At 42.6% G+C, this 17,331-nt stretch overlaps 1 protein-coding gene across 1 annotated transcript in view; it reads left to right on the forward strand.

Moving 5' to 3' along the window:
* The window catches only part of UBTD2 (ubiquitin domain containing 2), a 61,364-nt gene extending 45,064 nt beyond the window's left edge, over positions 1 to 16,300 (forward strand). The window contains exon 3 of the mRNA XM_049829982.1: positions 10,055 to 16,300. Coding sequence (XP_049685939.1) covers positions 10,055 to 10,452 — 398 coding nt within the window. The 3' untranslated portion in view covers positions 10,453 to 16,300. The remainder of the gene's footprint in view (positions 1 to 10,054) is intronic.
* Positions 16,301 to 17,331: the final 1,031 nt, after the last annotated feature.

Raw genomic sequence — 17,331 nt, forward strand, 5'->3', positions numbered from 1 at the left:
GGGTGTGATGCAGCTCTGACTAACATGCAGTCTTCTACATTTATGCTTAATCAATACTTTTTTTTTTTCTTTTTTAATATAAATAAGGTAACTGAAGGAACAGCATCTTGGAGGTGAAGAGCACATTACATGGGATAAAGCAACGCTGCAGCCTTCTGTTGCTTCAAATCTTTCCTGTAACCTTCTTTAATCCCCTCCGCCCCCACCTTTTCAAACAGCCTTGTGTTGTAGTTTTATTTTAGGATGTAGGTACTAATGTGCGATTGTGTCAGTTTGCTTGACCTCCCTAGAGCCTTTAACATTTTTGCTGATTATCCTTGGAGACTGGGCATGCAAATAAATGACTTCCATGCTCATTAATAGGCCTTTGAACGTCAGCACAGGGCTATAGGCAAGTTTGGGAGCAGTAAGAAAAAAATGGTACAGGGTAAACTTCTGCCTAGGTCATTCTGTGCTTTCTTTCTATCCCCTGTTCCATATAGGTAGCTTGTGGGGAGTGTTGTTGTTTAGAAAGTAGTTTTCTACATGCTTTTCTCATTGCAAACTGGTGCGGGACTTCACACTCCATAAAAGCCAACATTTGCTTTTGTGTTCAGTCTAAGGGGTTGTCACTGCTGCTCTGTTAGCTGAAGCTATAATAAGTGTTGTCTCAAGCCAAATTTCCATCCATACCCACTTTGAGTTCAGGTGAAACTAAGTGTTAAATATCGTTTTGCTGCCCAGACTGGGCATTGCAGTGGGCAGGGCGTTGTTTGAAGGTTAAGCCCACTGACAAGGGTCATGCAGTGGAGATGGAGCAGCTCAAGCTGCTGTGGTCACTAGTTGCTAATTGAACCTCCCTGCACAGGGCAGGGCTTCTTAGCATGGTCAGACTGTGTCTTTTCCACCTGAGAAGCAAAGGACATGTTTTTTCTTGAGGTGGCTACAAGAGTCATTCCAAGGTAGAACATGCAGTTAAGGACAAGTGGATTGTACTTCATGAGATTAGCCTTAAGCAAAGGTAAAGTTATCTTTGCCTTTTGTCCTATTTGGAAAGGAATGCAGCAGGCTCTGGCATATTTGTTGGATGATGTAGTGGTCCACAGTGTTGATCACTAGTGTCCTGTTGGTCTTAGCTAAAGGAGAATACTCTTAAAGTAAAATCCAAATAGCACAGCAGTTACTTCGCTATTTCCAGTTACTTCTGGAAGACGAAGTAGTTTGTCATATTTGGAAAGTGAGACTGAATAGTTATGTTTTCTATAGTTATTACGCAAAACGTCCTACTGTAATGGAGAAAGACTTTTTTCTCCTCCGAAAACAGTGCTCACAAAGCATGTTGCTTTTTATAGGATGATGGAGCCTTTGTAAACATAGAGGTTTAGTTTAGGATTAACAGAACTTCTGCAGTCCAAATGGCATCTTCCCTTCTCCTGTTTTGTGAAAGAATAAAGCGTCTGTACCTCAAGAGCCAGTATGCTATGTTTTCTGGTGGCCTTTCTTCAGCATCATAGTCAAATATCCATGACTTCTGCATCAGAAGGAGACTTTTACAAGCCTGTTTTAGGAGAGCAGAGGAAAAGCTTTGTAGACCTCCAAAGAAAGCAAAAACTGCTTAAGTCTTTGTGGTTGGCAAGAAGAAGGAAAATCTCTATCAGTTGTGTAAAATGCTATTGTTAACCTCCCATTTGTTTTTCCCTGGTGTTACACATAGGATTTTGGCTGCTGAGTGCTAGGTATTCACTCTTGGTTTATGGGAACAACAGACTAGTTAAATATTCAGTGGTAACAAAGGCAATGACAGCTTCTGTAAATCTGAGTTCAGCTTCTGTGCATCCTCACACTGAACAGATAACCTGGTCACTTTAAACATTGCCACATCAGCTGTCCATGGAGGGATATGATGCAGGCTCAGATGATTGTGATACTATGCTTTCTTTTTTTTCTCCAAATTCCCCCACCCCCTTTAAGCAGATGGATAATGGAGAACAGCAAATGTAAGTGAAGAGGATATACAGAAAAGCTCTTTTGCCCACCATATTTTTTTTAAATTTTTTATCTAAGAAGCCTGTCTAGACAGGCATCTATTTTAATGGCATGCAAAGCAGAACGGTACATGAATACTTCATTAGTAAAAAGACTTGTCATCTTTGAACCCTGATGTAATGTTTCTTGGAAGCTGTTACGTTCTTGCAATATTAGATCCAAGTTCTACAGAGTGATACAGAAGTGGCAGTACATATGGTATTGCTAACATGACAACTACTGGGCATTAATACATAATTGACTTTCTCTATCAAACCTGATTTGGATAAAGAACAATTCACCGATGAGTCGGTCTGTTCTAGAGTTTGTATCGTGCCAAAAGCCTGCAAGGAAAGGGATGGGGAGACTTATTGTAAAGGATGCCATGACTAGGTGACTGGTTAACCAGCCACTGAACCCATTGGTTGTGGTTAAAATTCACTATCTTCTTGCATTGTTTAGTTTGTAGTTGTTATTCATAGCCCTGGTCTAGTAACTGTCAGTCCTTAGCCACGTTGTGGATTACAGGTGTGTACCGGTCCCATGGGTGTCTTAGTTACTATCTGCCACAACCAGAGCAGATGAAAAGCCAATGAACTGCATAGACTGTAGGTATTTGTGCTCTAGTAAAGCTGTTAAGGAAGAATTAGCTGTGTTCTTTAAGTTAGACCACTGTCAAGTTGAGCTTTCTGGCGTAGGTCCTCTCTTTCTCTGGCAGAGGAGCACAGTGGGGCTGCAATTCCCAGTTCTTCTGACAGGATTGCCACTGCTGTTGTTGACATAAGTGAGGATTTTCAAGAGGAATTTTGAGGGAGTTGGGCCCTGACCCCCCCACACCTTCCCTACAAGCATTCTTCCCAAACCATTCTCCATCCCCATCCGTCCCTCTTCCCACAGCAGCTAATCCTTCTCTCCTCCCTGCCCTGCCCTCCCCGCTCCTGCACAGCAGGGACAGCAAGGGATGCACACCTGCTAACTGCAGCTAAAATTCGAAGAAAAGTGGCTTGCTTATCTAGTGCAGAAATTTTTGTCTTTTAGAAGATTGTGTTAATCTTAATTATTTTTCACCTTCAGGCTAGTTAATTAGTGCTAATGAATTAACTGATGCTCGTGCTCTGCTATGATAAAGGGAGCAGATCAGTGTGCCCAGTGATGCACCTTGCAGACCTGCACCAGCTTTTTCCTGAAATAAACACCCCCTACTCCTTCCCTGCCCCCCCTCCCCAAAATCCAACCCAAAACAAAAGGTTTCTGACAAACATAGATAGCAGTGGCATGCAGGCAGATTGGCTTTCGGTTACAACACGTGGACAAGACATACCTCAGACTGAGTGACAATGGCACATCCCTCTTACCCAGTAGATTAGTGCGGAAGGAGCTGCACAAACCCCCTTGTCTCGCTTCGCTGTTTAGATGCATCTCGGTTTCTTTGGCAGGTAAGCGCAGACAGTGCCATCTTGGAGTGCGAGCTTTGCTCTCTGCAGTGCTGCTGCCCTCTGGTTTCTGTAGGTACCGGGCGCCGCTGATTCGGTGATAGCGGTTTGGGTTTTCCTGCCATGTGCCAGTGTGCAGGCGTGAGTTGCAAAACTGGTTTTAAGAGTGGTTTACTCATGAGATCGACAGCTTGGTTCACAAACCTGCCCCACACTAGGGTGAGGTGTGCTTAGTTTGAAGCAGGATGACTTAAGATACACACGGGGGATCTTTGGCTAGATACTCCAACTGAGATTTGCTCTTTAAAGTGTTATTACAGCAAAAGCAGCTAGTTAGGATCATTCAGGTTGGAAGGGACCTCAAGAATCCGGGTAGTCCAACCCTCTGCTGCAAGTGTGTCTCAGGTTAGTGCCTTGCAGAGCATTTTCAGACAGCTGAATGTACGTTATTTTATCAGTGATCTTGGAGGCCAGGTGAGCCAGGTTTTCTAAAGAACATCCAAGCACGGAGATGAGCATGAGCCGTGCAATAGCTGATTCAGTGAACCAGCTACAAGGTAGTTCTCCTGCCAAAGAACTGGGCGAGACGATTACAAAGGCAGTAGCAGAGTATCTTATTTTTTTCCTCCTTTCCCTTGTTGTAATGCACTAAGCACAATTCCATTCTGTCTTGTGCCAGTTGCCGCAAGCGGGAGTGAGCTGGTCCCTGCTCACCGAGCAGCTCCTGAAGCACTGGGATCTCCTGCTGGCTCTGGGAGTTGTTCTCCTCTGTGGAACTGAGCCAGACCAATAATGTTCCCATAATGGAAGAGCTGTTTTTCAGTGAATTTGAAATGAGAATTATTAAATGCTTAACCCTTATTATCTACAAAACCTATTCTTGAAGGAGCTGGAGTAAGTTCTTTATTATAAAGGGAGGCTGAAGATGAGAGCAGAGCTGTGTTGCGTAAGCAGTTGTGCTGTGGCTTAGGAGGCGAGCTTGTAGCTTTATAAGGGCTTTGTACAGTAGCTTTACAGTAGTTTAAATTTGCATAGCCCATGGAAGTTTAGTGTGGAAGAAGCATGGGAGGGGGCTTACATATGTGGTTTATTATGAAGTGCTTCATCCACACCATTAACGATCATAGCTGCTTTATTGTTCTCTGTACATGGTGCAAGGCACAGGCTTGCACAAGTACTCCCACACGTTGCCCTCCAGAAAACAGGAGAGCTACAGTTGTTAACTGCAGCATTAAGCTGTTTCAGTCATTATTAAGTTATATGGGGTTTAATGTGAAAGAGCTTTTTTTTCTATTAACTCCTCCCAGTTCGTGATGGTTGTAGGTGAGCTGGAACAAACCACTGCGTGTTTTCACTTGTTTGTCTCAATCCTGTTCATGTACTGAGCAAAGTCACCGTTCACCAGCTCTCGCATGCTGTTGACGTCAGTATATGGGGTTTTTTCTTATAAGATCCTGTGTTTCCCAGCTGTGACCTGGAATTGGCAACTAATAAAGATGGAGAGATAGTTCAGCTTTTCTGCCTCGGTCATTGCTCTCTAGGAACTGCTGTACTGTAAGACCCAAAAGAAGATCCACTTGTTTTCTGATGCTCATAATGAGTTTCAGGCATGAGTGACCTGTATCAGATTCAAACCAATAGTCTACAGGTGAAAGCTCTACTATTGCAAATTTATTCAGCGATCAAGGCTCAGCTTGGGTTTGGAATGGAGTTTTTCAGTAAGAAAAACAAATGAACCAGCTTGTTCCTTGGGCAAATGTGTTATACACAGACACTTAAGCTCCTTAAATTAGCTAGTCTCATTGTAATGCTAGGTTGTGTTTTGTGTTGTCTTAATTTCTCTTTCTGCAGCGAGTCTGTCTGGGGAAAGGGAAGAAGAGATGGAAATCTGCTCAGTTCTTAAGTTTTGGGCATTCCTGAGCAATCCTCCTCAAAACTGCTCAAAATCTTAAAGAAATAGAAGACACATCATGAACAGAAAACAAAAAATTTGCTGCTTTTTCTGAAGAGAGAATGGTATGCAGCTTTTGGCAGAAATGCCAAAATGCCATTAAAATGCCTTTAAACTTTTTATGGTTTTAGATGAGTGTGGTAATATATGCCTGATTTCAATAACTCTTGCAAAAGTTTAGCTTTGTGTCATTTAGGTCTCTTTAAATTGCTAGTCCTTTCATGTGCAGAAGGACAAGTCAGTCCAAACTCTGAACTGCTTAGGGGTGGAAGCAGTATCTCAACCTGTCCTTTTTTAGTGTTTTCCCTTACTAATCCAGAGAAATATCTCCATCCTAATAATTTTAGTAAAACAAAGCTTTTACAGCCTGCAAGGCAATTAATTTCAAAATGTTCTAACTGTATGCTTGATGATCACATCTGCTTATTTTTCCGCCCGAAACTCTCAAGCTGTCTCCTACCTGGATAACAACCAACAAGAAGCTCTGCCTTGCAGATCCTTCCAGAATTCCTCAGTCTCCAAGCCGGTATTACTTTTGAAGTTCTAAAATAATCCCATCCGCTCTGATTCTAGCATTGTACCTTCTGTTCTGTCTGACTTGAATCGAGCCTATAAAGTTGACTCCATAACTATGTTGCAGCATCCACGCTTAATGACTCTAGAGCTTGCTTGACAGTGTAAATCTTTAACTGGGAAATTTTCGGAATAATGAATCGGTCAATGAGATTCTCAAAGCATTCCTTAGATCACATGCCATGGTGCCTTAATTCTGAATGATAGAAAATTGGAGAGGGTTAGGGTTTGGGTGGGTGGGTTGGTTTGTTGGTTGCTTCAGTCATTGGCTTTCCTCAAAGGCAGTTCTTCGTGTTGCTACCAGGACGTTTTGTGTCCAAGTTTATTAAAGTCATGTCGGTGTCTAGAGGAGTATTTAAATACACAAATAATACTCAAGCACATGAAGTATTGATAAGCTTCATTTGTCTCCTCAGTATCGTTGTAAGATCTTTTTACAACAGCTTGATCTTTCATGTCCAGTGCAGAATCCTCCGCCTAGACCTGCATGCCTGCCACCCATCCTCTCTGCTGCTTTCTTCCTGAAATCTGCCCCTTTTACATGGTTTCTTTGTATGCTTCAGCAGTGGAAATTCAAAGTACCGACTCGCACTCTAGGCTTTGGCATCTGGCCTTGGTCTGGTGGCCTGATGCAATGTCCAGCTGCGGGATCTGGGGAAGGAAGGGGAAGCAGGGAAGGGGAAACCTGTATAAGTGGGGCTGCGGGCTGGCTGTCCTCGCGCGGCTCCGAGCACCCTGCCCGCCGGCAGAGCGTGGGGCAGGCAGGGGAGGGCACAGGGCTGCCTGCCTGAACTGCGAAACATGTGTTTGGCTTGCTTTTTCCTTGTCTGGTTTAAGGGAGGCTGCATCCTTCCTATGCTGGTGAGGACCCCGGTTGCCTAGGTAACGGGGAAACAAAAAAAATATTTTTTTTCTCTTTTTTCTTTGTGTTTTCTTATAAAAGCTTGACATTATTTTAGTGCCCCTTCCTGCTGAATAACTTGTCTGGCCCATGCTGATTGTATCTTGCAGGAAGGGTCAGAAACATGGTTTTCAATTATAACAGCAAAATTACGAAGGGTTTTGTAGTTTGAATGTTTCATTTCCTGCGTGCTTTGCGCTGCATAAGGGACGCTGCAGCGAATGCCTCGGTGAAGAGCTGCCATCTGGCTGGTGAGATAGGCCTTGCTGTGGCGGCTGTGGGTAATTCAACCACTTTCTTCCTCTCCGATGAAGTTGCATTTGCCTGCATAGCTTAAAATAGCTCTGCACTCACCACACCTTCTGGTTAACACATTCAGCCATCGTCTCATTTTTGAATTCCAACCAACATGACACCGCTTCATGTTCTGCCTTTGAGTTTGTTACCTGTTACAATATCTTGAAGGTTGTAGCAGAGCCTGACCCTCTCCAAAGATCACTTAACCGAAAGCCTTGTAAAGCCCAGTGGGAATTAGCTGGCTGAAGAGGACGGGGCTGTGTGTGCACAGCTCCGTGTCTCTTTGGAGGCGAGGACCAACATCTCCTCATCTCCTCCTTGGAGCTCCCGCTTGGCCTTCAGCACCGTGGTGTGCCGGTAAGGAGGTGGTACTGTCGTAAAGTCTCTTCTGCTCACAATAGTCGTCTTCTGTGCTTTAATCAGTATATCCGGTCTTGAAAGCCATTAAGTGGTAGGTAATAGGACTTGAGAGTCTTAGGGACATTTTTACCTGTGTGAGTAGAAGAGTGGGATTACCGGTGAGGTTTATGGTAACCTGCTGTTACATTAAGAATTTGTTTATAAACCGTTTCTCAGTCTGGGATGGGACTGTGCGGTTTTTATTGGCAGTAGGTTTCCTCTGCTGTCCTTTTTTCTTTTTTTCTTTTTTTTTTTAAAAGACAGACCTCCAAGTTAGCTGCTGTTTTAGAGGATTTTTTTAATATTGCTTATCTGATTATGATTAAGCAACCCGGTGTTTATAGCATATGCTTTGACCTTGATGTTAGTTCAGCTGGGCAAGGATATAAATGATGAAGAAATTCCTTAGCAAGCTTACCCCATGGTATTTAAAATTAACTCTTTGGTATGCTATTCTAAAGTAGGAGCATTCTTTTTAAGATACATGGCTTTTAAAGAAAGGTACAATTTTAGCTGCTCTGGCTAAATTTTAAAGGCTGTTGAAGTTTGGACTTTTCTTTTTTTTTTTTTTTTTTTAAGCAGCAAACTACATTTACTTGTTTCTATGAACTGTGATCCAAAATTTAGTACTGTGACATTTACTAAATAGATCAGGTGTACAGAATGAAATGAACATTGTAAAACAAAACTGAAGTATGGAAGCTTCAGTCTGTAAATCACAAAGTACCACTAAAGGTATGGATCGAATACAGTTTTGATAAAAGCTGGTGTGCTCTGAGATTCATAAATTATACAAGACTGTAATGAGTGGTGTAACTATATTTTTCTGGATTTCCTTTTCTTGTTTTGTTTTCTCAATAAATCTCAGGGCATAGCTGCCTTGGTGCTACCTGTACAAACAGAAAAACCTCCAAAAGCAGCTGCACCTAAAACATTGATCTTTTAGCCAAAGATTTCCTCTGTGTGTTTTCATCAACACAAATTATCCTTAAAAAGGGGGACTTCTGTCTAAACGAAAGAAGATTTCCAGCACAAGATGCTGCTGTCGCAGTGGGACACGTGACACAGTATATCCCCAAGTTATAATTTTATATTGTGGTAATTTTGCTGATCAAACAGCAAAGACAGCTCACCGTCAGCATGAAAAAACCTTCAACTAAAAAAACACCCTTAGTTTCTAACAAGGAGCTGTTGGGTGTTGTGTGCAGAACTGCCGAGTCAAAGAGTTTTTTAAATATTCTGTAGCTCAAGGACTTGGCTCCTCTTCAAACATTTCCAAGTACAAAAGGATGGGTAATCTTGCAAGTGAATGTGCCCCCTCTAGGGGCAAAAATGTGGAAATTTGTTATAGCAGGTAAATTCAAAACGGGGAGAAGCATTTGCTTGGTGTGAATATCTGGGGTTTTTTAACCACAACGAGAAGGGATTTCTGCTGTGATTTAGGATACACCTTCCTCAGCATCTCGGTTTCCTGGCTTGCTGCAGAGGTGACGTGTGCTGTATGCAGCAGGGCTCTGCTTTCAGCCTCCTCTTTCTTTAACCCTTAAAATGTTATGAAAAATGTGCTGCCATTTTTCCAGGGTAGTTCTTGAAATATCTTTATAAAGTGTGTCTCATACTGTGAAAAAGTCAGCTTGTATTTATTTCAGTAAATGTTACAATTCTTGAGCTGTTCTGTGTGCATTGTACCGTGTTGGTAGGAAGGAATACCGTATGCAAGGCAGCGCACCGCTGCTCAGTCATCTTTACCACAAACCCGGATTATACTGAGGAACCTCTCAGGAGTCTGGGGAAATAAAAATCACTCCTGAAACTTCAGGGCTTTGAATAGGGGAGTTACAGATGCCGTGCAAATATAAAGTATGTGCTGGGTGCTCTGGTGGTGACACCGGGCTCCGTACAGAGCCGCAGAGATGTCCGACTTGGGTGGTCATGTTTTGTTTGTTCTGGCAGTGTTTGCTAAAACATGAGTCCTGTATGAAGCTGTTTCAGCAATTTTTGAACGTTTGAGAAGTTACAAAATCTTTCTTTCACAGTGGTCTTTTTGCCTTTGGTCTTTGCCATTTTGTCTTTTCACAGCTCGAGTTCAGGATCGTGTAATTCATCCAAGTAGCATTTTCTGGGTGCACGTGTGCCCTGAATCTCGGGCCGTGCTGCCGGAGAAAGATTCCTCTTTTAAATGTCACATGGGGACAACATCATATCATCCTCCCTCGTCTCTTCCTTCCTGCTGCTTTTGAAGTTTATCCTGGTTTATCTGGAGGGAGGGGTGTGTTTGTCTTTTAGGGGGTGCTTTTAGCTGAACCCCAAGTTTCCATGTGAAAACAAGTTGAAGCAATTTTTAATTAAAACTTGAGATTTTTGTATGAATGCTTTGAAGCCTGAATTCATTGCTCGGATGGTTTAATAGTAGGGTAAATGCTTCTGAGCGTGACCACTTCAGTGTTAACTGTGAAATGCATTCATTCTCATTTTTTCCCCTCTTATCTCCTAAAGGTGCTCTTACAGAGTGTTACGATGAACTGGGCAACCGGTACCAGCTTCCCGTCTACTGCCTCGCCCCACCTATCAACATGATAGAGGAGAAGGGTGACCTGGAGACTCTGGATATTCCTGATCCCCCACCCAATTCAGGGCACGAATGCCAGCTTCGTTTGCGCCTCTCCACAGGCAAAGACCTCAAACTCATGGTCCGCAGCATGGACACGGTGTACCACATGAAGAGGCGGCTGCACGCGGTGGAGGGAGTGGAGCCAGGCAGCCAGCGCTGGTTTTTCTCGGGCAGGCCGCTGGCAGACAAAATGAAACTGGAGGAGCTGAAAATCCCAAAGGACTACGTGGTGCAAGTCATCGTGAGCCAGCCCTTAGCAAATCCCACCCCGGTGGAAAACTGATTTCTGCTTGTTTATTGATTCTTCTTTCCTCCGTCTCTGTCATGGGGTTTGTTTTCACTGCCCTCTCTTCTTTTGGGTTGTCCTGCTAATGGATTGGTTCCAAGAAATGACCAGCAAAAATTCCATCTGTGATGGAGATCTGCAAAAACAAAACATAAAAATGTAAACTGGCCTTTGGGGTTTGCCTGATCTCGTATTTAACACAACAGCAAGCAGCACAGGGCAAGGGCAAAGGAAGGAGCGGAAAGGGGAAGGGAAAAGAGAGGAGGTACAAAGAGGGAGGGAAGAGGTTGTCATTCGCTTAAACAATACAAATATGTAACGATTCTTAAAACTGTAGGTGGTGTCCTGATATGTGGAGCCAGAGCAAGAGAGCACTTTTATTTAAAAAAAAATAAAAAATTAAAAACTAATCAATTTATAAAATATCATATCAGCACCACATACAGTTCACGCAAGAATCGCAGCTGCTCTGAATAGGTCCCACGCTGCCTGTTCACAGGGATCCTTTCTAGTTTGACCTAACTCGCGTGCTTCGCCCAGGGCTGCCGAGGCACAGCAAGCCCCGGGCAGCCCCTGGGCTGGGGGCTTGGTCTCCATCCTGCGCGGGCGGCTCCTGGTGATGCTCAGACCAAGCAATTGTACATTCCAAGATGGCAACGCAGTCCTGTGCCATTGCTGGCTCCCGAGCTGGGAACGTAGCTTGCCGGAGCCTTAGGCAATAACTTAGTCAATGTATACTCTCTCGTACTGTACTGTAAACTTACTTGCTACAAGACTGACTTAGCCTGAAGTTTACTGGCTGACTGGCACCTGAGTACGTGCCTGCTGAATTACTGTATATCACTCAGACCATTAAAACAAGCATTGATCAGGCTAGCTAAGGTGAGTGATGCACTGGTCTGTGCTTAACGGTTGGGTGCATCACCGTCATCAAATGGCACCAGTGTAATAGGTCCAGGTTAAACTGCAGTTACACCTACATGCAATGGATTGCAGCTTCCCCTCTATTCCTAGAGGGCACAAAGCATGGGAGATGGTAAGAAGGACACGATAGCACACGGTTTTCAGCTTTTCCTGTGACTGTCATTTGAAACAGCAGCCAGTCTTCTAGCTCTGGTGACTCTCCAGCCAGGACAACTGGAGGTATCCTCACCGACACGCACCCGCAGCCCAGAGCGTGACGGTGGTGTTTCACAGCCAGTGCTTTCCCTTCAGAATGTAAGAGCAACCCTTTTGGCAAACGACAAATCCTTTTGTAGTCTCAAAAATCTGAATCGGAGCATATTTGGGGGGCAGAGGAGCAGTCGAATTGCTTGTTCCCTCAGTCAGAGATGCTCTCTGTTTTCCTTTGGCTGCTCTGCACCCCTGTCTGGCAATGCCTTTGGAGATCAAACGCCCTGTTCCTTTTACAGTTTCTAGTTTGCTTGGGTTTTAAGCCATCATTGAAATGACTTGACTTCTTCCAAAACTATTGGTTTCTGTCTTCCCTCTCTGAATGATCGGTCTAAAGCTACAGTTGGCCAGCTCTTTCTTGTCTGCTAGTGAAACTGGTGGGTTACATTGACAATTTTAAACTTGTTACTTTTGCTCCTTCATTGATTCCATAGAACTCGGTTTCTTGGACTCGAAGGGAGTTCTTGCTCCATGAGCATCAGCATTGAGCCAGAATGAGCAGGGGTCACTTGTACAACATCACAAGTCTTTCCCAGCACGTGGAAGCAGGTGCAGAATTTACATTGATGGTTGGAAAATGGATCCACATTTTGTATGCATTTCCCGCCCTACTCCAAATAGATACAGCTTTCTTTTTAGTCCCTGTGTTGTATTAAGCCTATGGTTTTCTGACAGTTTTTGCCCCAGTTTGGTACAGGATGACTGAGGTGCAGTGGCCGAGTAGTTCCGTGTTCTCATAAACACCAAAGTGACTTGGTTTGGGTTTTTTTTTTTTTCCTTTTAAAGATGAAATCAAAGCTGATAAATACTAATCTATAACAAAAGTTTTCGATTGTGGAGAGGGTTTTTTTTTAAGACAAATATGATTTACTATACTGGGGTTTTGCAGCCAGATCTCTTGCATTCCAGAGGGGAAAAAAATATTTGATATATAAACAACTCAAAAATCTCTTGGATTTTGCAGGGCAAAGGATGGTTTCATGCCAGGAAGACACTGCTTGTCTTGTAAGGCATAACTTGCATGTCTGTATAAACGGTCTTTACAATGTCATTTCCCTGCAGTCCCTTCTGGAACAGGGAGAATCATGATAGATTAAGGAGGAGCAAAACCAGAGTGACAGTTCTGTAGCTGTGAACACTAAAACACTACTTTTTTTTTTTTTTTTTTTTGTAGGATACATTTTGTTGATTTTTTTTTTTTTTCTTTTTCTATTTTTGTTCAGGCTATTGTCACTATGTGTTGTTTTTCAGATTACAGCGTGTAGGGTCTGGGAGACCTCCTTCTTTCTCTCTCCCCTCTCTTATTTGGAAAAGGTTCAGTTATATCATGCCGTAATAGATGACCATGCTTTATATTAATTGCTTTTATGTCAGGGAGCAAGGTGATGATCTGAAGTCCATGTCATGAGTGGGTTTTGAGTAGAACAGCGAATTGGTTCATGAAAATACTCTCTTCTCTAACATCCTCCCCCACCTCCTGCCCCTTAAGCACATATCTAAAACTGAAAAAATTCAGTGGTAAAATGCTTTGATAGGTGAAAGTAAGACTTTTCAACCTCTTCTATATAAAATGACAGATGTACTAAGCACATACCCTGCTGGAAACAAATTTTAAAAGATTTGTATTAGGAAAGAATTCTAAGTTTTTGAAATATATATATATATATATATAAAAATCAGTAATGAAGGCATACAGCATGTTGACTAACATATCCCATGTATATAACTAGAGGTTGCAATATACGTTGAGAGAACAGTCATTTCTGTCTCTGAAATGCCTTGTCTTTATCCTACGAGATGGTCTTCGGTGCAAATGCCAGTGCAGGGGACTGGGCTGGGGCTCCCGTGGGACTCGTGCGGGTGTCTGGGCAGAGCAGAGCTCCCTGCGTGCCTGGAGGAGGGAGGGAAGGAGGGAGGGAAGGCTGGTTTAATTGCAGAGCAGAGTAGGCATGGCTGAAGTGAGACTAACCAAGAACTAAACTGCTGTTTAGCTGGCAGCCCTGGTGGGAAGGACTGGTGCAGGTCTGCGTGGTGGACACCAGTAGCTGCTCACGGGGAGGATGGATGGAAGCACACTGGTGTGTGCGTCTTTATTTTGCAGCATGAGTCTGTTGAGCTTGCAGCTCAACGCTGCTGGCAGCATGGCCTGGGCTGGGTTTTGGCGTGTAATTGGTGTGCTGCCCGGCACCGTGTGGTGTCTTGGGTATAATTGAAGCAATGCAACAGGTTTTTTTTAACGCATGCAGCCATGAACTGCAATGCCAAGTACAGACAAGTGAGGAGTAATAGGATTATTTTATTCTATTTTATTTCTTAGACCCATCAGCCCTTTGTGTCATTCATAGCTCTGGCTATGAACTGATGCCAGTAGATAACATTTTTTACCATGTTAGTGACAGGTCTGTTTGATGTGACTGAGATTTTTATACTCTTTATTGTTGCTTCTGTCTGACCCAGAAGTGATAACCTAGTGAAATTCCACACTCCTGAACAGCTTGAAGGGCAGAGAGGCATGAACACACACAGTCTACTGGGGAGAGGGAGCTCCAGAGAAGCCACAGATGCTGTAGATACATTGCTCAGCATGCTACAGAAGGATGCTCAGGGTCGTCCTCCACACCAAGTGACAGCTGCTCCTTCAGAGCATCCAGCTCCCAAAAGTTTTCATTGACTACCTTGGCTCTTTGTGCATCACAGTTTATTGGTGTCCTCTGCAGAAGACACAGCTTGGAATAGCTGCGTTGTGAGAACTTTTTTAGAGTTTTCTGAAAACCTTTGCTTCTCTGGATCTGGAAAATGTTTTGGAAAACTAAATGTTGTGAGTCAGCAGTGTAATAAATTGGGTTTTTTAATAGACACCCCAATGCTAAAAGTAGTAACAACAACAACAAGAACAAAAAAACCTCACCCTAGGAGCAACCAAACAAAACTCAGCTCCTCTTTGCCTTTCACAGAAAGTTTCTAAGTTGCTTTGAGAGGAGAGGAAAGAGGGGTTCATTGGAGCAACAAGGCAACACATGGCAACATGCATAACCTTTGGTAGAGCAGATGGCCAACTGATAAAATATTGCTGTAGTATGACATGCTTCTGCATATATATCCATTGTTAGTAAATAATGTAAAAACTTTTTAAAAACTATTAAAAAAATCTTTGTTACAATGGTGGGATGCTTTTAGCCATGGAGTTTTGAAAGCATTTTCGCTGTGTTAAGTGTTGACAAAATGAATGCTGTACGTTTCTCCGTTTCTATCTTCAGAAGCCTAAGTGGTAGCTACATTTCTGACTCTTGATCTATATTTTACAAACTGTTTTCTATGTCACTGTACATACATCCAAGACCCTGCACCTTATGCAGAGAATGTTTACATTTAAAAAAAAAAAAAAAAAAAAAAAAGATTTTCGTTGGCTTTTTCACTGCGCTGCTCAGATCCTGTTCTGTTGAAATGAAAGTAGCCTCTGTTAGAAAAAGGGGCTTTTTTTCCTTTGCCCTTCACCACTTCCCCCGTAATTCTGACTCCCTCCTGGATGATGGCTGGCAGCTCTTGGACAGCTTGCGCTCTCCTGGAGTAGGATGTAGCGGTATTTGAGAAAGGCGTTTTTGAAAACTTGCTTTGGGTGGGGGGATGAGCTTTGTATGCTCTGTAACTTTCTTGGAAAAAGAAAAAAACTGCTTCAAATCCACTAGATGTTGTTGGTCTGCCTTGCAAGTTAACTGATCTAGGAAGCCTTGGAGTTAAACTTTCCAGCAACCGTGCTTCTGTCTTCTCCCAAAGAAGATGAATGTCCTGCTATTATATCTGCAGCTACAAACACTTCTGTTGGTTAATGACTGTATATACAAGTCTGCCTGCTTTAAAACTTTCCTTTTTATAAAGTGTTTTTGATTGCTCTGCTCTGCAAATGGCTCTCCTCTTCCATATTTCATCTGCTTAGATACTCCGTAGCCGCGTGTGTGTTGCTCTTGTTCATAGGAAATGGAGCTATAGCTCTCCTTCCAAGGGAGATACATGCCACTGAGCCTACAAAAGTCAAATAGTGGGAAGATGAGATGTTTTAACCAGCGGGCTTCTTACCGTGGACTTTGAGACTTTTAATAAATGTGTCCACTGGACTCTCCATGAAAAAGTATGTTCCTGCCCTCCAACCAGGACCACCTGTTGGGTATTTATCCAGTAGAACTCGGTATTTGTATGCTTTACAGATGAAGACCATTCAATCGGAGCCATGGGGCAAATAGAGAACTTAAAATCCTGACTCCTGCCTTAAACCTTTTTGTTCATCTTGAGCTCCAAAAATTCTGCACCTGCTTGTTCCCAAGTCCCTTTTTTCTTTAGGAAATTTGAATCCAGTCAAAGGCTGGAGACAGTTTAAGGAAATTTAAAACAAAATAAATTCTAGCTGATGGCTTTATTAAAATAACTAACTGGTCTTGTATTAAAAACCCTATTTGTGCCTCTCAAGTCCAGGGAATGTTTAAAAAGTGGAGGTGGCTTTTGAGCAATGATTGAAATGACTGCATTAGCTGGCAATTTGTAAGACACTTGCTTTCATATGCTCTGAGCAAGAGACTTCAGTTTGTGTCCTCTCTGCCTCATGGTAATGGCTTTCAAAGATGGCTGGTACCATCAAATTTGTACTTCTTGAATAAATATCTTCATTTTTATGGTAAAACTTTTTGTATGCAGTTTGTTTGTGTGTGCCATGTAACAAACATTCATATTATGTAAGATACGGTGCTAGATTTGGTACTGACACAGAAAATACATAGCTCCAACATGCAGTGAAACAAGGATGAGGGGATTCCAGTGATGTGACCGTTTCCCACCCCCCCCACCCCCCCGTAACTTTTATAAAGTCTTTTAGAATCAAATATACCAGTTGTGTAAAACATGCTTTTTAACTTTTTTCCCCTCCCTGGCTCCTTCAGTCAATGAAGGATTCTAGGTCAATATAAAGATGCTGTGAACATCAGGTAACTTTTAAAATGCGTTATGTATTTTTCTGTCGTACCTCTGTTTCTTGGTTGACATATCGCAGTAGTGTGTGCACGTATTTTTAACCAACTGCAAAGCACAAGCAGGTTGTCTTTAGACTGTTAAATTATGTGATTTTTTTGTTTGTTTGTTTGTTTTAACCTAGGGAAGATCTTTTACCATTGAGAGCAAACCATCATGAACTTCTATTGGAATTGCTGTACAAAATTTCCTGTATTTAAAACAAAAAACAGATTTTTCTTTTTTTTTTTTCCCCTGCATTTAAAAAATAAAAGTAATCCTGGAAATGCCATGCCTTAAGAAATAAATTCAGTGTTGTTTTTCTTTTTTAAATTTCTTCAGTAGGGCTTTTAATTCTGAGCTGGAGCTCTGCAACTTTTTCATTACCTGTCTGATACCCTAAAGGCGCATTTGGGTAGTAATTTTGGTGTGTGACAACATTTTATCTTGCAAATAAGGTGTGCAGTCCATGGAGAATGCAGGGCCTGGAGATGCACTTAGACATCCAGCGTGAGCCTCCTCTGTGCCAGGCTCCTGCTGTCTGCAGATGTGCTTCTGGCTCCTTGGTGAACAATGCAAAATAATGGATCTGTGTAATTGTCCTATAATTACATTAAATGACATGTCGTCTTAATTCAGGTCACCACTTTTATAGTCTTGATTAACTACCTAAGGTATCAGAGGAGTAGGAATAATTTTTTGTGGGCC

This window comes from Accipiter gentilis, chromosome 26 (assembly GCF_929443795.1).
Source record: "Accipiter gentilis chromosome 26, bAccGen1.1, whole genome shotgun sequence".
Taxonomy (NCBI): Eukaryota; Metazoa; Chordata; class Aves; order Accipitriformes; family Accipitridae; genus Astur; species Astur gentilis.